Source organism: Lycium barbarum, chromosome 9 (genome assembly GCF_019175385.1).
Source record: "Lycium barbarum isolate Lr01 chromosome 9, ASM1917538v2, whole genome shotgun sequence".
In the NCBI taxonomy this organism is placed as follows: Eukaryota; Viridiplantae; Streptophyta; class Magnoliopsida; order Solanales; family Solanaceae; genus Lycium; species Lycium barbarum.
This window is the reverse complement of record NC_083345.1, coordinates 121,557,138-121,575,651: the sequence shown is the minus strand read 5'-3', so window position 1 is coordinate 121,575,651 and position 18,514 is coordinate 121,557,138. Positions and strand designations below refer to the sequence as shown.

Genomic DNA, 18,514 nt, shown 5'->3' with positions numbered 1-18,514 from the left:
TCTTAACTGGCCAACACTCCGCCCCATACAACATATTCGGTCTAACCACCACTTTGTAGAACTTGCCCTTACGTTGTGGTGGCACCTTCTTATCACATAACACTCTGGAAGCGAGCCTCCATTTTATCCACCCTGCCCCAATACGAAGTGTGACATTATCGTCAATCTCCCCGCTGTCTTGTATAATAGACCCAAGATACTTGAAACTACTTTTTTTCTGGATGACTTGGGTACCAAGCCTCACTTCCACGCCAGCCTCCTAAGGTGTTTCACTGAACTTGCACTCCAAGTACTTTGTCTTGGTCTTACTCAACTTAAACCCTTTACACTCTAGAGTTTGTCTCCAACCTCCAGTTTAGCATTAACTCCGCTACGAGTCTCGTCGATCAGGACTATGTCATCCGCCAAAAGCATACACCATGGCACCTCACCTTGAATTTGTCCCGTCAATCCATCCATCACTAAGGCAAATAAAAATGGACTAAGAGTTGATCCTTGATGCAACCCCATCACAACTGGGAAGTGCTCTGAGTCTCCTCCTACTGTGCTTACCCTGCTCTTGGCTCCCTCATACATGTCCTTGATCACCCTAATGTACGCCACAGGTACACCTTTAGCCTCCAAGCATCTCCATAGGATCTTCCTTGGAACTTTGTCGTAAGCCTTTTCTAGGTCGATGAATACCATGTGTAAGTCCCTCTTCTTTTCCCTATACTGCTCCACCAGTCTCCTCACAAGATGGATGGCTTTTCTAGTTTAGCGTCCCGACATGAATTCGAACTGGTTCTCTGAAATAGATACGCCTTTCTTTACCCTCATCTCCACCACCCTTTCCCACACTTTCATTGTATGGCTTAGCAGCTTAATATCTCTATAGTTGTTGCAATTCTGGATATCGCCCTTGTTTTTGTATAGAGGGATCATTACACTCAACCTCCATTCTTCGGGCATCATTGCCGTCTTAAATATGACATTAAACAATCTAGTCAGCCACTCCAAACCTGTCGAGCCCGCAATTTTTCAAAATTCCTCAGAAATCTCGTCAGGTCCGGTCGCTCTTCCCTTGCGCATCCTACGAACAGCACCCTTAACCTCCTCAACCTTAATACTCCTGCAATACCCAAAATCGCGACACCTCCCTGCATGTTCTAAATCTCCTAACACAATGTCCTTGTCCCCTTCTTCATTCAAGAGTTTGTGAAAGTATGACTGTCATCTCCGTCAAATTTTTGCCTCTCAAATTGATGGTATTTAATTTTTGTCCTTCGCTAAAAATTTCTTGATTCCAGGTTTAAATTTTCGCTCAGTCAATAATTAAAAAAAAAATCACAAGGTAGAGTTTTGCCTTCACTAGAAGGCAAAATTTCAGGCATAAGGCAGACTCTGCTTTAAGGCAATTTTTGTTTTTTACTTAGTTGAAATTTTACAAACTTCTGCCTTAAGGCAATTTTTTTTTCTTAGTTGAAATTTTACAAACTTCTGCCTTAAGGCCTAACTTTTGCCCGAATAGGCCTAATTTTGGAAATAGGCCTAACTTTGCTACAAACCTCTGCCTTGCGATTTTTTTATTTTTTATTTTTAAATGAGCTAGAGTTCGAACTCAAAATCTCGGGGTATTAGACGAAGGGCAAAAATTGAAGACCACCAATTTGAGGGGCAAAAATAAAGACCAGCGCCTTTGAAGGGCAATCCGCACAAAAAAAATGGTTTACTTGTTTTAGCCCTAAACTGCGTATAACCATAAACTTTGTCAGCAGGGACTTACTTTTTTTTTTTGGTTTGCAAGGACTTGCAAACTAGAATAGGAAGGAATTACCATGCCTGTTGTTTGCTTAAATCACAGAAGTGTGATTTTATTGACAATTTCCCAACCAAAGATCCCACGAGTTTCTCTAACAAATGAATCGATCATTATTCCAGATCTATAGTGTACAGTTTTTTTTTTTTTCTTTTTTTTTTTTTTAAATCAATAATAAATCTGCAACTTTTATTGGATATACAGCAGTAGCATTTATACATGAGTTATATACAATTATACATCAAATGAAAATTTATACATGAATTATATACATTTATACACACATTATACATGAAATGAATATTTTTTTAATTATTATTTTTATTTTCGTTCAAACCCCACTTGTGGGACTACACTGAGTATGTTATTCTTGTCGTTGTTAGTTTTTTATATAGATAAAAATCAAAGATCCTATGAATATTTTACGTTTGACCCATTGAGTTCTTGACCAATCATATTGTTAATCTGTTATATTGTTTCTTATGAATAATTTTACAACCCAAATTCTTATTGAGGTCATGCATGAGCGCACCCATTGATATTTTTCGTTGGACCAATTAGAATTCTTGACCAATCACATCCAGTGTTATTCAGTACTGGCTTAAGATTCGATTAACTTATTGGTAAACAATATTACCTGTTTTTGAAGATGTTTTGGGACAGGCTTTATATTGCATTAAATAATTAATTTTGCCAATATTTAACATTTAATGCTTCCAGTTGTCGAAAAGGGATTCGTTAATAGTCCTTCTTGTGTTCTTATCCACTTTACATCATAGTCAAAGAGATTTTACAACTTGCAAAAAAGTTTTATTAAACAATTGATGAGAGGAATTTATATTTGAATTTGAATTTTTCCTTGCTAGAACTTTTATGATTATTACACCAAATGGTGTTTTTGGTATGGAAGAAAATATTTTTGAAAAATTAAAATGAGAAAGCCTTAAATTCTCAACAAGGGTGTTAATCGAAAAGTTGAATTATGAAAAGTAAAAGTTAGATAGAATCATAAATTACAAGTTAAACTACCAAGACAGTGAAGTGTTATTACACGAGACTGTGGTGCTTTAATGTAGAAGCTCAATAGAGTATTACTGTAAGATAATAATAGGAGTCAAGTAGTCAACATTTCTATTGCATATTAGTCCATTTCAATTTATATGTTGACTTGTTCTTCGTTTTGAAATTTTTTGACACTATTCCATTAATTTATATGCGATATTCACGATTTCCAGCAATTTCTGTATTATTAAATGTTCTAGTTTGATCTTTGATGCGATGCTTTCTTTATCAAATTAAAGTTTCAAGCGTTACTTTAATATTTTTCCTCTATCATTGTTAATATGACAAGAAGTATAAGTTAAGCTGTTATTTTAAATTTTGTATTCTAGTCAATTTGTAAGTGGCCATAAGAAATCATTTTCTCATAAGACAATGAAAAGATTGGTGTAACTTATATGATGTCTAACTTTTAGTATAAATTTGAAAATTGAGTTCTAAATTTTCTAAAATAATTTCAAATATCTGAAAATCACATAAAAACTACTACATCTTATAATTTTGTTTACTTGTGCTTATTTGAGTACCATTTTGTGTTCCGCGCATATTACTTTTTCCATTCCACAGTATCTGAACTGAAAGATGTAAATTTAAATCATATATAGTATCACATTCACATAAGAGAAAAAAACATTAAAATAGTAGTTGGAAATCAACTTGATGGCAAAGTATCATATCAAATTTTGAATTGTTTGATTTGTTATTCAAACTGTGGTCAAAACGTAGTTAGTAAATAATGAAACAACATTTTAATAAAATCGAGAAAACAAAATGACAAAAACACTATCCGAGTCTACAGAATTCACTGTGTGTCCTTAAGGGATTTAATTCCCTCAAGTACCCGAGGTTATGAATTACTTCCTCCAAGGATAAAACGGATAAACCTGTCAAAGGAGTAGCAATACCTCAAACGCCTAAGACTTCACGTGAACTCAAAGATGGCAACGAATCACACAAGACACTAACTCAATTTTTATTTTGTAAAAGTATGCAGAATGCAAATGGTATGCAGAGTCTTTTTTCGATTTCAGAATCTAGAAAATGAGGCGTTGCCTCTGTATTTATAGCCACGGTTTTGAGCGAAATACCTGTTCGGAATAGGTATGGTGTCTGTTCGGAAAGACCATGTCTTTTCTGAAAATATGTCTATTGGAAATTATTCCGCGAATTTCTAAATTAATTTTAGGAAAAATTCCAAAAATGGAAAAATGAATAAAATAAATTTGGTCTAAAAAGATTATCAATCAAATCATTTAACCAAATTTAACTATGAAGCCGAGCCGGGCGACGGCGACGGCACGAGGGGAGTCCCTCTTCTCAACTCTTTAAGAGCTAAAAGAAATGCTTCCATATATAAGCACACAACTATTTCTTTCCACCACCAACGTGGTACAAAGCTCATTTCCAAAAATAACTTTGCTTTAAATTTCATTTTCACTCCATTTTCTTTTTCACTCCATTTCTCATTCACACCCACTTAGCTAGCTTCATTCGTTAGCTAGCTTCAATATGATTAACCTGTACTTGTTGCTGCTGGGAGATGGCATGTATCCCATAAAACTAATCGTGAGCGCGTAAGCTGGTTCTGATACCACAGTTATCTAATTATCTAAAAAAAAAATGTAGTGCATAAATAAATTGCGCGCTAGTATTAAATATTTTTGGAAGTGCAAAATGAAAAAAGAAGAGAAAAAACTAGAGATAATTTCAATAATATACAATCCATCATAAAATATTACATTCATATAACCATATTTTTAATTTACATTCGCATAGTCAATTTTTTCTTTTTGCAACAACGTATATACACACGATTTACAACATTATACACTTACTGTAGACAATGTATAAATCTTATATAAAAGTATATAAAAGTCATTTCAGATAATATTAGAAATATAGGTCATTTCAGGTAAATATTTTCTCCAAATAGACATAGAGTGGAATACATATTTGGGATGACTGTTTTTAAATTGTCCTTGTAAATATTTCAATTTTTTTTTTAAAACCAATTGCACATGCGTTATAATCATTAATCAAATGCAAAAATAAGATCTCAAAACAGTTTCATATTTTAAGTCCAAAAACAGTTTCTTTTCCCAAAATCTAACAAACTTTTTTCCAAATCACATGAAAAACCCTTGAAATCTCATTGTCTTTTGGGGAACAAAAAAAATAAAAAATTCATTTTGATCTAATTAAATCGGTAGCAGCAATGCCAGTATCGGCTTCAGCAATATACTTTTTAAATCTCCGTGGCGATGTTCTTATTAATCGCCTTTATCGTGACGATGTTGGGTATGTTTCTCTTTTTTCTTCAAAATTTGATGAATTAATTGTGGTATAGTATGCTGCTAGAAAGTTTTCGTAATATAATGAAGCAAAGTATTTGCTAATCTGTCTATAAATTTCCTGTACATTCTTCTTAAGCTAGCTGTGAAACATAATTTTTCTGACCAAGTTCTGAAAGTTATAGTGTCACGACCGAATTCGTGAATCGTGATGGCACCTACATTGTACCCCAAGTAGGCGAACCATTCCCAAGTCATTTTAATCATTTGTAAGAATTATGCGGTAATAGACAATAATTTAGCTGACAGATTCGAATCATATAGATAGTAAATGCGGAAGTAATAACAACCCCAAAATCTGGTCTGGACTAGTATAAGAGTCACTATTTCGAGATACAAGTCTGATATAAAGTAAAAATCTCAAGTATAACAATCTGTCTCAAGAATACAAAAGGGGCAGCCCGGTGCACTAAGCTCCCGCTATGCGCGGGGTCCGGGGAAGGGCCGGACCACAAGGGTCCCTCCTGGTCACATGGCAGCAACTTTACCAGTTACGCCAAGGCTCCCCTCCGAGAATACAAAATAGACAGTTATATACAAAGGAAGAGTCTCCGGGTTGCGGATCTAGCCAAAGCTCACCCTGGAATCTCTATCAAGTAGACTCGGATCACTCTTGACGATAGGAGCTGGAACTAGTAACAAACTCTGTACTCAAAAGAAGAGTACAACAAGAGTAGCATCAGTACAAACAACACGTACCGAGTAAGCATCATAGGCCGACTAAGATTAGTTCACGCATATAAGCATAAAATCAACAAGATAAGCAGGAAAGCACATAGTACTCAAACCAATTCACAAAATATCCTATAACCGAATCACCACCTGAGATGAAGCTTCTAAACCACAAGTTTGTCTTATCACAATAATCTCAATCGATAATCACACCCCAAGTTCTGACCAAGGCAGAGTCACTACCCGACAGTCTAACCCAGTCTATAATCCGATCCATGCCACCATAATAATACGAACCGACCATACCAAATCAGAAATAAAGAGTTGTATGATGATGCATGATAATATGTAATGATGCGCAATGCAATGCACTGGTCGAATACCTGAAACCTGTACACACATGCTAAAGGCTATTTTCGCACAATGGTCATGACCCATGGGGGACCCGCAATGTCCATGTACCCCTCGCTCCGGAACAAACCTCGAATCACGAGTTCACAACAGGCCACATCCTCACCCCATATCAAATGTGCCTTATATACATGTATCAGGATAGGACACATCCTCACCCCCTGTCAGATGTGCCTTTATACAGATGTTGTATGCAAAATGAGTATTCAAAATATGGTTCAAGTCTAGAACTTCAAGATGAAATATCAAGTCAAAGTAAGCATGATTATTCAATGAAATCAATGCCAATGAAAGTGCAAGTCACAATGCCATAACCATAATAGGATAGCTCATCCTTGGGATGATTATACAAATCCTCTCGATCAACATAAGAGCCTATGACACCTTTTACTTCCACTATTAGCAAGCACATCTCACAACTAAGTCTGGCGTCCCCAAAGTGTTCCATTTTCTTTCACAGTTGCCATAAGTCTTTCATTAATCATTTCTGAACTATTTCCATTATGTATGAATGGATGAATGCAGGAATGAGAAATCAGTGCAATGAATGCAAATGAATATGCTATGAGGATCACAAACACCATAAGTTATATCAAATCTTGCATAATATCGTTACCATCAGTAAATCGTAATCAAGATCTCATTCGTGCCTTATCACAAGTACTCATCCAATTCAAGTCTAATCTCATTATTTGATCACAATATGAGTCTTAACGTATTTCCAATTCAACAGTCCATGTGGAACATGATTAGCCCATAATATCAAGGTCAATGAATACAAGGCACCATGCCACAAGTCATAACAAGACTCAGATAAATCACTCAACAATAGCAAGGATATGCAACCATCACAATCAAATTGACTCATTCCTTCTCATATCACAGCAAATACACCTCAGGTTTCAGTACATAAAGTAATGGCGACAAGCCCACATAATCATAATTCATACCAACCTAGATAATAATCCAACCAAACACCGTGTCTGAAGACCTAATCATGCTTTTTCCCATCAATTCTATACTATATACGTTTCGCTAATCAAAGTCTAACTAAAGTAAGCGGGTAACCTACCTCGAATGCAGAACAGGAGCCACGAACTACTCCACACGAGCCTTCTGTTTCCGAAGCATCTCAGAACGGTCAAAGTCTAGCAATATAATGCTAAGTAAGCAATAGACCTTCTAACAAATATAGGGACAACATTGGGGAAGAAGACCCAATTACTTCTACCCTTTTTGAATGGTGAAACCATCATTAAATGGTAAATTTATCATACTCTCAATCCCAACAATCATAATCTTCCAATTTATGGGTTTCTAATCAATTTAATCTTTCCAAAACAAATTTTAGTCCAAAGTCCCCCTTATTATTGGAACCCTAAGTCTCAATACACAATTGCCAACACAATTAACCAATTTCCCCTCCTAGAAGGTGATTACCCACCCTCCTAGATGATTAAACAATAATAAAATCAACAACCCGTCAATTGTTCTAGGGTTTAACAATTCTAGTATTCTAGTCTTTTCATTCACCATTAAAGAATCTTAACTAGCATAAGAACTTAAAAGATGATAAGGGAATGAACAATGAAAAGGGTTAGGACTTACCTTCAAAGAAGAACTTCACCCTAGCCTTAGAAAATTGCCTCTCACTTTCTTGGGAACTGTTTTTGGTGTTATGTGGTTAATGACTCGGAATTCAGTAATATAAAAGTGTGTTTCTGTCACCCGTCGACTGCTGCAGCGGTCACTATGTTCGCAGCAGCGGTCTGACCCACCGCTGTGTTGGACCTTATTAACCCGCAATCCCCGCGGCGGCGACTGGCGCCCCACCGTCGCATCAGAACCAGAAACTCTGGTTTTTCGACAAGTTTCCATCCAAAATCCCGACATCAATCCAAGGCCCTACACACACAAACCAGACATGGACACATAAGAAAAAAATCCGCTACGGACTCACTCGTGGCCTCGGAATCCCCAACAGAGGTCTAATTCACTAAGTAAACCCCCAACGGAAATAAAACAAGTTTTCAAACAAGTGCACAAAATACTATCGCAAGCCTTTGCTTTGAAATTCTAAATCTTTAAGTTCTCACTAGACTCGCTTCTAGTCTCGGAAATGAACTGCCAGGGGTAAAATGGTCAAAACGTTCCTAACGTCCTAGCGGGTCGTTACATATAGACACTCTTGAAATGCAAATCTTTGCATCTTCTAGGTTTTCTCTTCTGATTACTATCAAAAAGATTAATGACCTTCTACTTTCATATCTTTTATTCATCAAACTGACTGGAAAAACCATAGCAAGTCATTTCGTTTGGGCCAGTGTAACTAACTAATTGCCATGCTTATGGATTTCTTAATATAGTAATGGAGGCTCAATATTCTTCTTTGTTTCTTGTTTCTCAAGTATGACCCACCGTTCAAAAGTTCAGAATCTCTTTTAGTCTTGCCTCTTCAGGAAGTAGAGAAAATGTTTTTAGTTCATCATGATTTATCTATGGTCAAACACGTCCAACTGGTTCCTCTGTCCCCTGCATATCAGTTCTGTATCTAATACAAAAATGTTCACGTTTGAGATGTGCTTCGTAGCCTGTTAATGCAGAAATTTTGATCATTTTGTAGCATCTATCTGTCAAAGTCTTTGCTTTGAGCATTTGGCTTCCTATGCCATCACTAGAAGTACTTTAAATAACTTATATTTACTTCTCTCGTTGGTTGTCATGTTACTTAATGCTTGTGTTTGTATGAAGCAAACTAAGTTCCTCTTTCAAATAAAATGCATTTGAATTCAATACATCATGTTGCCTGTCTGGATAAAAAAGTCAGTTTCTACATCATTCTGCTATATTTTTCATTTTAACTTTGAACCTTTTTAAATTTTACCAGGGGAAATATGGTTGATGCCTTCAGGATGCATATAATGCAGTCAAAAGAACTTGGTACATGTCCCGTCCGGCAGATTGGAGGATGCTCTTTCTTGTACATGAGAATTAGCAATGTCTATATTGTGATTGTTGTTAGCAGCAATGCAAATGTTGCATGTGCATTCAAGTTTGTTGTTGAGGTAAAACTCTATTGCTTATTAGAATCATACTTCCGCTCTGACTGATGATTTTGGTCTCAATCACTGCTCTTTATTTGCTTGCAATGAAGGGTTTCATGTGTTATATCTCTCTCTCCCTCCTCTCTCTGTAGTAAGTGGAGAAGGTAGATTTTTGTTCTCTTAGCATCGGGTTCTTGTCGTTAAGTGGAGGACGAGCATCATTTTGTTGAGTAATATTAATATAGTTGGAGTAGTTCTCTCAAAATTTTCTCCCTTTTTTACTTTTGGTTACTTCCTCTGCGTTTAGCTGACTTGTGCTATCTTTGTTTTTTAGGTTCTACTAAAGAGATAATAATAGCCTTTTATTTTTCTTAAAAGGAAACCTGTTTCAAATGAGCAGTTTTATGTGTTTGTCTTATGGGTTAGTAGCATTTCAGGACCAGTTTCTTAGTTTCCAATGTTTTAATTATATTGAAGTAGCGCACCTTTCCTCAACTGTAATGCATTATCTCTTCTGGAGTAGCATTCCTGGTACTCCCTAAGAAATGGAGGTGAGGAACATAATATCATGACCATGGCTTTATTACGTAAATGTGTTTTTCTATGTGTCTTTGAGCCGGGGGTCTATCGGAAACAACCTCTCTACCTTCTCAAAGGTAGGGGTAAGGTTTGCGTACACACTACCCTCCCTAGACTGCATTTGTGGGATTACACTGGGTTTGTTGTTGTTGTGTTATGTTCTCCCCCTGCTCCTTCCCCCTTCTCAATTTGGAGAGGAACAATATAACATGTAATGAAAGTTGGATAAAGTACTTGTGTGAGGATAAGGCAGAAAGCAAAAGTTAGGGAAGGCCCAGTGAGATATGTAGCTGTTGTTTCCAAATTAATACTGACTAATAAGTGTAATAGGCAATGTGGTTCTTGATTAACTTGGTTGGAGTGAGCTGCTGTAATCAGTGGCAGATACAAAGTGTTCCATGCGGGTTCACGGGAACCTAATAGATTTTGCTTTAAATCCTGCTCATGTATTAAAATATTCACGAAATAGTTGAATGTGAACCCAGTTATTATCGTATATTAAATTGAAGTCACTATAGGAACCCATAAACTTTAAATCCTGGATCTGCCTCTGGTTGTAATGTTCATGTACCCTGGTTGCCTATGCTCCTTTTTGTCTGGCTTTAACATGGGGTCGTGTGCATTTAAGATGACTAACGTTGAGAGCAGCATTATGTGGTCCAAAGCATGTCTATAGAGATGAATTAGGTATAGTGGAATAATATTCAAGTTTGTTGTTGAGGTAAAACTCTATTACTTATTATAGTCATACTTGCACTCTGACTGATGATTTTGATCTCAACCACTGCTTGTTATTTGTTTGTGACAAAAGCTTTTACGTTCTGCGCTCTCTCTCACTCTCTCTCTGGAGTAAGTGGAGAAGGTAGATTTTTGTTCTCTTGGCATCGGGTTCTTGTTGTTAAGTGGAGGACGGGCGTCATTTTGTTGAGTAATATAGTTGGAGTAGTTCTCTCTAATTTTTCTCCCTTTTTTTACTTTTGGTTACTTCCTCTGCATTTAGCTGACTCGTGCTATCTTTGGTTTTTAGGTTCAACTAAAGAGATAATAATAGCCTTTTATTGTTATTAAAAGGAAATCTGTTTCAAATGAGCAGTTATATGTATTTGTCTTATGGATTAGTAGCATTTCAGGACCAGTATCTTGGTTTCCAATGTTTTAGTTATATTGAATTGACATTAGTCAAGGTGCGCGCAAGCTTGCCCGAACACCACGGTTATAAAAAAGTTGTATTGAATTAATGCAATTAGCACACTTTTCCTCAAATTATATGTATATTCTTTCTTCTAATAAGCTTTCCTGGTACTCCCTAAGAAATGGAGGTGAGAAACATAATGTCATGCTCATGACCATGACTTTATTGCATAAATGTGTGTTTATTCTGTCAGTGTTTTCTTTTTACCACCAGAATAATAAAACTGCAATCTCCAATTCTCATGCAGGCTGTTACATTATTCAAATCTTATTTTGGTGGTGCCTTTGATGAAGATGCCATCCGCAATAACTTTGTTTTGATTTACGAGCTATTGGACGGTAAGCCTTGCAGAGATTATTTAGTTTTTGACATTTTATCAGGGTTTGACAATGGAAACCTTTTCTACGAAATAACTTCTTTTTGTTATTTTTGTTCATTCTTTGTGGTAGTAATGTTAACTTTTTGTGATTGTTCTCCCGATCTCCAAGTGAATACTGACTAATAGGTGTAATAGGCGGTGTGCTTCTTGATAAACTTGGTTGGAGTGAGCTGTTGTAATCAGTGGCGGATCCAGAGTGTTCCGTGCGGGTTCACGGGTACCCATTACCTTTTGCTTAAAATCCTGTATATGTTTCAAAATATTCACTAAATATTTATAAAAAATTTAACTGTGAACCCAATTATTATCGTATATTAGCTAGAAGTCACTATAGGAACCCATGAACTTTAAATCATGGACCCGCCTCTGGACTTGTAATGTTCATAGACCATGGTTGCCTATGCTCCATTTCGTCTGGCTTTAACATGGGGTTGTGTGTATATAAGATGACTAATTTTGAGAGCAGCGTTCTGGCCCAAATCCAGTGTTATCAAAAGGGAAAAGCGCAAAAAAGCTCTAAGATCCTTGGGCCTTTAAGCGTAAAGCGCAAATATAGCGTGGACTTTAATGAAATAAGGTGCAAATGGAGAAAAAAATACAATTACGTATGTGTACTCCCAAGATTAATAATCAATAAGCATGAATAACAAATATATGGACAAAGAAATTGAAAATTCTTTACAGTAAAGTGAAATATCAGCTGTTTAGTGTCGCATCTTTAGGGTTACACTAATTGGCAAGGAAAAGTATGCCTTAAAGCCTTGATGACGTCCACTGGAGCGCCCATAAAGTGAGGCGAAGCGCTCAACATGTTTTGCACCTCGCTTCAGGGCTTAAGCTCGCTTTAAGCACGCCTTTGGCAACACTGCCCAAAGCATGAATTAGGTATAGTGGAATAATATGTAGGTCTTGGTTAAGAGTGCTTTGAAGCCTCTTTTATCATTGGAAGGAAAGAAGTACGTGGACACTGACCTTGGTTTTCTTTGGTGAGACCCTATTTTTGTATCATTAATTTATCCTTCAAAGAATTTCAGCTCAAAGCACTGGGACAGGTGCACGGATCCTCTTTGACATACCCTCTACTGATATCAAGTCCACTAGTTGGTGATATCTAAATATTTCGGTAGGATATCCTAAAGTGGATTTCTCTTCAACTTCATTCTATGCAAGACTTGACTTGCGGCTGGTGGTCTGTCTACTCCTTCAGCCCAAAAATGTTCAACATTCTGCATAGTTGACTAGCTAGTCTTGCATCTCTTAGTCCTAATTAGTACTATATGCTGGGGTGCACAGAGTCAATTGAGAATCTGTTCCTATAGTGTGTCCGTTTACCAACATTTCAGTTCATAGAAATTTTACACCATCTATTGGCAATTCTTTGTTGCCTTTCGAGTCCGTTTATGGAAAAGTTAAGTACACATATCTTCCAAGGTTAATAATTTCTTCTTAGAACCCACAGAGTGCAATGTGTATTGGCTTCATGTTTTTATGTCTAAAAGTGTAATCATTATTTCCTTTATTTGTCTAAAACTGCAGAAATTATGGATTTTGGTTACCCTCAAAATCTTTCACCTGAAATCTTGAAACTCTACATTACTCAGGAAGGTGTTAGGTCATCCTTTTCATCCAAGGTTAGTTATTTTATCCATGCTTGCTTTCGTAGTATGACAAAAAATATTTGAACAATAGATTTAACATTATCTATCTTTTTGATTTACTTATTTTTTTTTAATAAGCTTCCTCTTTGATTTACGTAATAAAATCATTCATGAGGGATATCATGCAGTGACATAATAAAAATGAATTTTGAGTATAACATTGATTTGTTTTTTTCGTCACAATGCAACAAAATCCTGCAGCATGTAGATAGGCCAGTTCCAAATGCAACATTGCAAGTCACTGGTGCGGTCGGTTGGCGCAGGGAGGGTCTTGTTTATAAGAAGAATGAGGTTATTTTTGGCTCTGTCTTTCTTAAAATTTCTGTGATCTTTTATCTTCCCTAGTATACCAGCATTTGATGAAGGTTTATATATTCAACAGGTATTTCTGGATATTGTGGAGAGTGTTAATCTCCTTATGTCTTCAAAAGGTAGAACTTTTATTGTAGTTCGGTAGATGCCCTTTTTCTCCCCAGGTTTTGGTTCTCGATTAATATATTATGCTTGCAGGTAGCGTCCTCCGTTGTGATGTAACTGGAAAAGTTCTCATGAAATGCTTCCTTTCCGGAATGCCTGATTTGAAGTTGGGCTTAAATGATAAAATTGGTCTCGAGAAAGAGTCACAGCTCAAGTCCCGTCCGACTAAGAGGTATTTTATGAATAATTGTCTGTTTCATCCATACAATTGTCTGTAGACACAACTTCTTGAGCTAGCTGTTTCAGGAAAGGTCACTTGTATATTAGTGACCTCTGGGTTTCATCTAAACCATTTATTTCCTGGAGAAAGTTGAATCTTTTATGGTGTGTTTGGTATAAAGGAAAATGTTTTCTTGGAAAATTAGTGTTTCTTACTTATTTTCTGGTGTTTGGTAATTGAGCAAAAAATCTTAGTCCAAGAGCATTTATATGTAATATAGAAAAACTCTATGGGGGTCGGGGGTGGTCGGAGGGGGGGGGGGGTAGGGGCACTGGGGGAGGGTTGGAGGAGATAATGAGCTTGGAATGCCACTTATTTCCCTACTGCCATTAGGGAAGTTATTTTCCTCATTTTTAAGGAACTTGTTTTCTAAAGAAAGTGTTCTCCAAAACATCTTCCCCAACCAAACATGGAAAAATTGGAAAACGTTTTCCATACTAAACACACACTTAGTTCTTTCAAAGTCCAAATTTGATCTCCTCAAAAAGGAAAAAATTAGCATTATCATTCCAGGTTATCCATCTCCTCAATTGATTTACCTTAAAGAGTATAGATACTAATCATTGCATTCTGCTTCTTTCAGTTGGTTCTGCTTATCTGCAGATTTTCAATGCTAACTGTTCTCAAACATGTGATTATCTACTCCCTCCGTTTCAATTTGTTTGTCTGCTTGACTTGGCAGTTGGCACGGAGTTTAAGAAAGTAAAGAATACTTTTGAATCTTCTGGTCTTAAACTAAGTTATGTAGAATGTGCCAAAATGCTTTTAATCTTGTGGTCTTAAACATGCTATGTGGAATGTTGGAAATAAAGAGTTGCCAAGAGAGGAAAGAGGCAGTCTTTTTGAAACGGATTAAAAAGGAAAGTAAGACGAACAAATTGAAACGGAGGGAGTTTCAGTTTGGGTCCTATCAGTTTCAGCAGCTGCATCTACAGTTAATTATTTCTGATTGTTAACATAGGATGTTTCTCTGCTGCGTGGTGCAGTGGTAAAACTATTGAGCTCGATGATGTTACTTTCCACCAGTGTGTAAATTTGACAAGATTCAACTCGGAAAAGACTGTCAGCTTTGTTCCGCCTGATGGTGAATTTGAATTGATGAAGTAAGTTCATACTTCTTCCTATATATATATGTTTTCTGGGCTCTATTTTTTCTCTCATATCAAGCCAGAAGGCTGAAGCTGTGGTACTGGTTCCTCATTTTATTCCAGTAGCAAATGCTGGACTTCCTTAAATCATTTCATGTAACGCTAAATTAATACTACTAACTGGGCCAGCTTGTGCTCACCACGACTAACTGGGTGCTTGCTGTCTCCCACCGACGCAGTTACTGGGTAACTTTGTATGCCAAGGCTTAGATAGGTGGGAAGAAATCACCTCATGTTTCTTTTACCTCTACGGAGATTTGAACCTTAGCTTCCATAGTTCATCCCAACTTTATTGACCGGAGTATAAAGATTGTGTTTGGCTTTTTAAGCTCAAAATATGTACACCACTTGATTTGGAAGAGGTTCAGATTATACCTATATTCATGGGCATACTTTTATATAATAGTGCCTGAAATTGTTAACCTGTGTTTATCATCAGGTACCGCATTACTGAAGGAGTAAATCTTCCTTTCCGTGTATTACCAACTATCAAAGAATTAGGCCGTACACGTATGGAAGTGAATGTTAAGGTTTGATATGGAATGAATTTTGATTTGAAACATCAATCTATGTTTATATGATTTCCTGTTGCTAACTTCGACTGTTTTCAGGTTAAGAGTGTGTTTGGTGCAAAAATGTTTGCTCTTGGAGTAGTTATTAAAATTCCAGTGCCAAAGCAAACTGCAAAAACGAACTTCCAGGTGACATCAGGGAAAGCAAAGTACAATCCAGCCATTGACTGTTTGGTCTGGAAGTGAGTATTCATTTACTTAATCATGTAATGTACATTCTTTTGCATTAAAGCTAGCGTCTTCAAAAATAGATCTTCAATATGGACAACTTGGTGCAGGATAAGAAAGTTTCCGGGACAAACTGAGTCAACATTGAGTGCTGAAGTTGAGTTAATTTCGACAATCACAGAGAAGAAGTCCTTGACTCGGCCGCCAATTCAAATGGAATTTCAGGTAAATATTTTCCCTCCTGAGAGACCTGATAACTGTGTTCTCTTAAGTTGATGATTTTCTTTTTCCCTTGTATGGATCTTTTGGAGGGTTTTTTGTGGGGTGGGGAAATTAATTTTGACAATGGCATGTTTCCTCATTTTACAATGGTTTATTCTATTGGCGCTAGAGTTCATGACGATTTTTTTGTGCTTTGCAGGTTCCCATGTTTACAGCATCTGGTTTGCGTGTTCGGTTTCTTAAGGTATGTTTGCCAAACGATTCAATAGCGGTCTCCTTTTGGTATGATATCTGCTTCATGTAAGTCAGTTCTGTGCAGGTGTGGGAGAAGAGTGGCTACAACACAGTTGAGTGGGTTCGTTATATCACTAAAGCTGGTTCGTATGAGATAAGGTGCTAAGATGAAACAAGTACTTGAGTTGAGGTTGTCGTCGATTGATAGCCAGTGTAAAAATTAATCTTTGAGGGATGGAATCATACCAACACTTATGCACCGGATCCTGTCATAACTTTAAATGTGCTTGGGCGAGAATAGTACTAGGATGGATGATCCGCGGAGAGTTCTCATGTTTCATCTGTTACTGACCCCAACTAGTTTGGAATCGAGGCGGAGCTTGATTATCTTTTTTATTGGTTTTTCATTTTTTATTTTTTTTTGCTGTTGTTGTGAGTGATTTGTGAGGACTGGCTGAGAAGAGAGCTGTAGTTAATACTTGTCTAGTCCTTTTGCTTCTTCTTGTTGGTTTGTTTGATATATTTTCCTACACAAATTACTGTATCTTGTCTAGCTGGTTCCTGGAAGTGAATTAGAAGCTATTTAACCTTCTATTACTTGAAATGTTTTCTTTTGGTTCTATCATATGTGGATTAATGACATGGAGTTGGGAAAAATTTGAAAGAAAAGTAGACTAAATCGTGTAACACTTCCTTTTTTATGATTTTGTGGTAGCATAGCTCAAATAAATTTAGGATTGATTGATGTACAACAATAAGAAGAAAAAAAAAAAACATTGTTGTTAGCAATAAGAAATACTCTGAAAAGAGTGAAGAAAACACAAAGTCGCTAATAAGAAATAAGAATGATTAATTTTAAAATTGAATGTAAAATGCCACATAGATGTTTCTGCCTTACTTTTAAGTTTCTATATGCTCTGAAGAGAGTGAAGCTATTTTCCACGCATTTGACGTTGTAAGGCATTTTTAGATGGAAAATGTTAGTATAATTTAGGGGTGACAACAACACCCTATAGTATAAGTTCGTAAAAGACCTGAGTTCTACCCGGACATAGATTAGTATGCCAAAAGAGACATTTCCCAGTGCAAAAAAGATACAACAATAAATAATGTCAAGCCAGTAATGTGAACTTTAAACACCAAATTTTTTGAGTTAATGTAATCTTCAAACACTAATGGATTCTTCTTTTAGCGAATGAGAACATAACCAATACTTCATTTAACATTATTATACTGAGTATTATTGCAAATTACTTAAGGTACATGTAGTGTGCCACTATTGGCAGTAGAGAATATGATAGAATTGCAATAGCAAAACATCAAAGACATAGGTGATACAGGGTTTTGGTAAGACTTAATAATTTTAGGTTTTTGGTAAGACTTACTAATTTTAGGTATAGTAGTTGTTGCAAACTTTATATTTATTTTCTTCTTTTCTTTTCTTTTCTTCTTTTTTTTGTAAAATCAGATGTTTAATAAGCATCACATCTTTCTTTCAGTGAGCTTCTAACATTAATACACAGCACCAAAGCAAAAAATGATTTTTCAACAAATAGTGAAATACAGCCAATCTTGAAGAATTATTGACTGACCTATCAAAATAAAAATATTTCTCCTCTTATTTAGCAAGTTCCCTTACGAGGTAAGAAGCTCCAAAAAGAACTATAGGTCTTACTACAGCCACCTAATTTGAGTTTTCTTGGTTTTGAGTATGGGTTTGCACTAAATTTCTAAAGAAAATGCTGAAAAGTGACAGCTCTATCATGCTGAAAAGCACTCAAGGTTATTGGTATGACGATAATGGGAGGCCAGTGCTTGCATAACTACTAAGTGCTGATAAAGTTATTTGGTACCTATACTGGTGGGAGAAAGCAAGTATTCAGTAAATTTGTTAATCGCTGAAAAACTCTCTACATAAAAGCACTTTTACTTAATGATTAAACACCTCAAATTTCCAACAAAAAAAATAAAATAAAAAAAATTGACCATTCCCCCATCCCCTCCAAAAAAAAAAAAAGAAGTGTTTTTGGCCTCAAAACCGCTTGGCCATACAGGTTCTAATATATTGAGGTAAGAGTTAAATGTCAAACTCCTTATCATTACGAGAGGTGAAAGCAATTAACAGGAAAAAAAAATTATTATTATAGATTAACATTATAATTATTATATTAAAAGAATCTTCTATAGCTAATTAACCAGAGACGAATCTAGAATTTCTAGAAGATGGGTTCACTACTAAAAGCAGATGAAAAAAATGCATTAAGTGGGGATTGGTCCTTAACCTCTAGGTAAATAACTCAACCTTCAACCAATTGCACCACCAAGCCTTT

At 36.2% G+C, this 18,514-nt stretch overlaps 1 protein-coding gene across 2 annotated transcripts; it reads left to right on the top strand.

Moving 5' to 3' along the window:
- The first annotated feature begins 4,891 nt into the window (after positions 1-4,891).
- On the top strand, positions 4,892-16,806 carry LOC132609738 (AP-2 complex subunit mu-like). 2 transcript variants are annotated; one of them, XM_060323875.1, is made up of 13 exons: positions 4,892-5,155; positions 9,179-9,356; positions 11,354-11,444; positions 13,022-13,116; positions 13,345-13,434; positions 13,526-13,574; positions 13,654-13,792; positions 14,827-14,943; positions 15,428-15,518; positions 15,600-15,742; positions 15,839-15,953; positions 16,150-16,194; positions 16,270-16,806. In XM_060323875.1, exons 1-13 carry the CDS (start codon positions 5,073-5,075, stop codon positions 16,348-16,350), a joined length of 1,317 nt encoding a protein of 438 aa, XP_060179858.1. In that variant the 5' UTR covers positions 4,892-5,072; the 3' UTR covers positions 16,351-16,806. The 2 variants fall into 2 exon arrangements, with proteins under 2 accessions (XP_060179858.1, XP_060179859.1); XM_060323876.1 differs by lacking the exons at positions 4,892-5,155; positions 9,179-9,356 and adding an exon at positions 10,623-10,635.
- Positions 16,807-18,514: the final 1,708 nt, after the last annotated feature.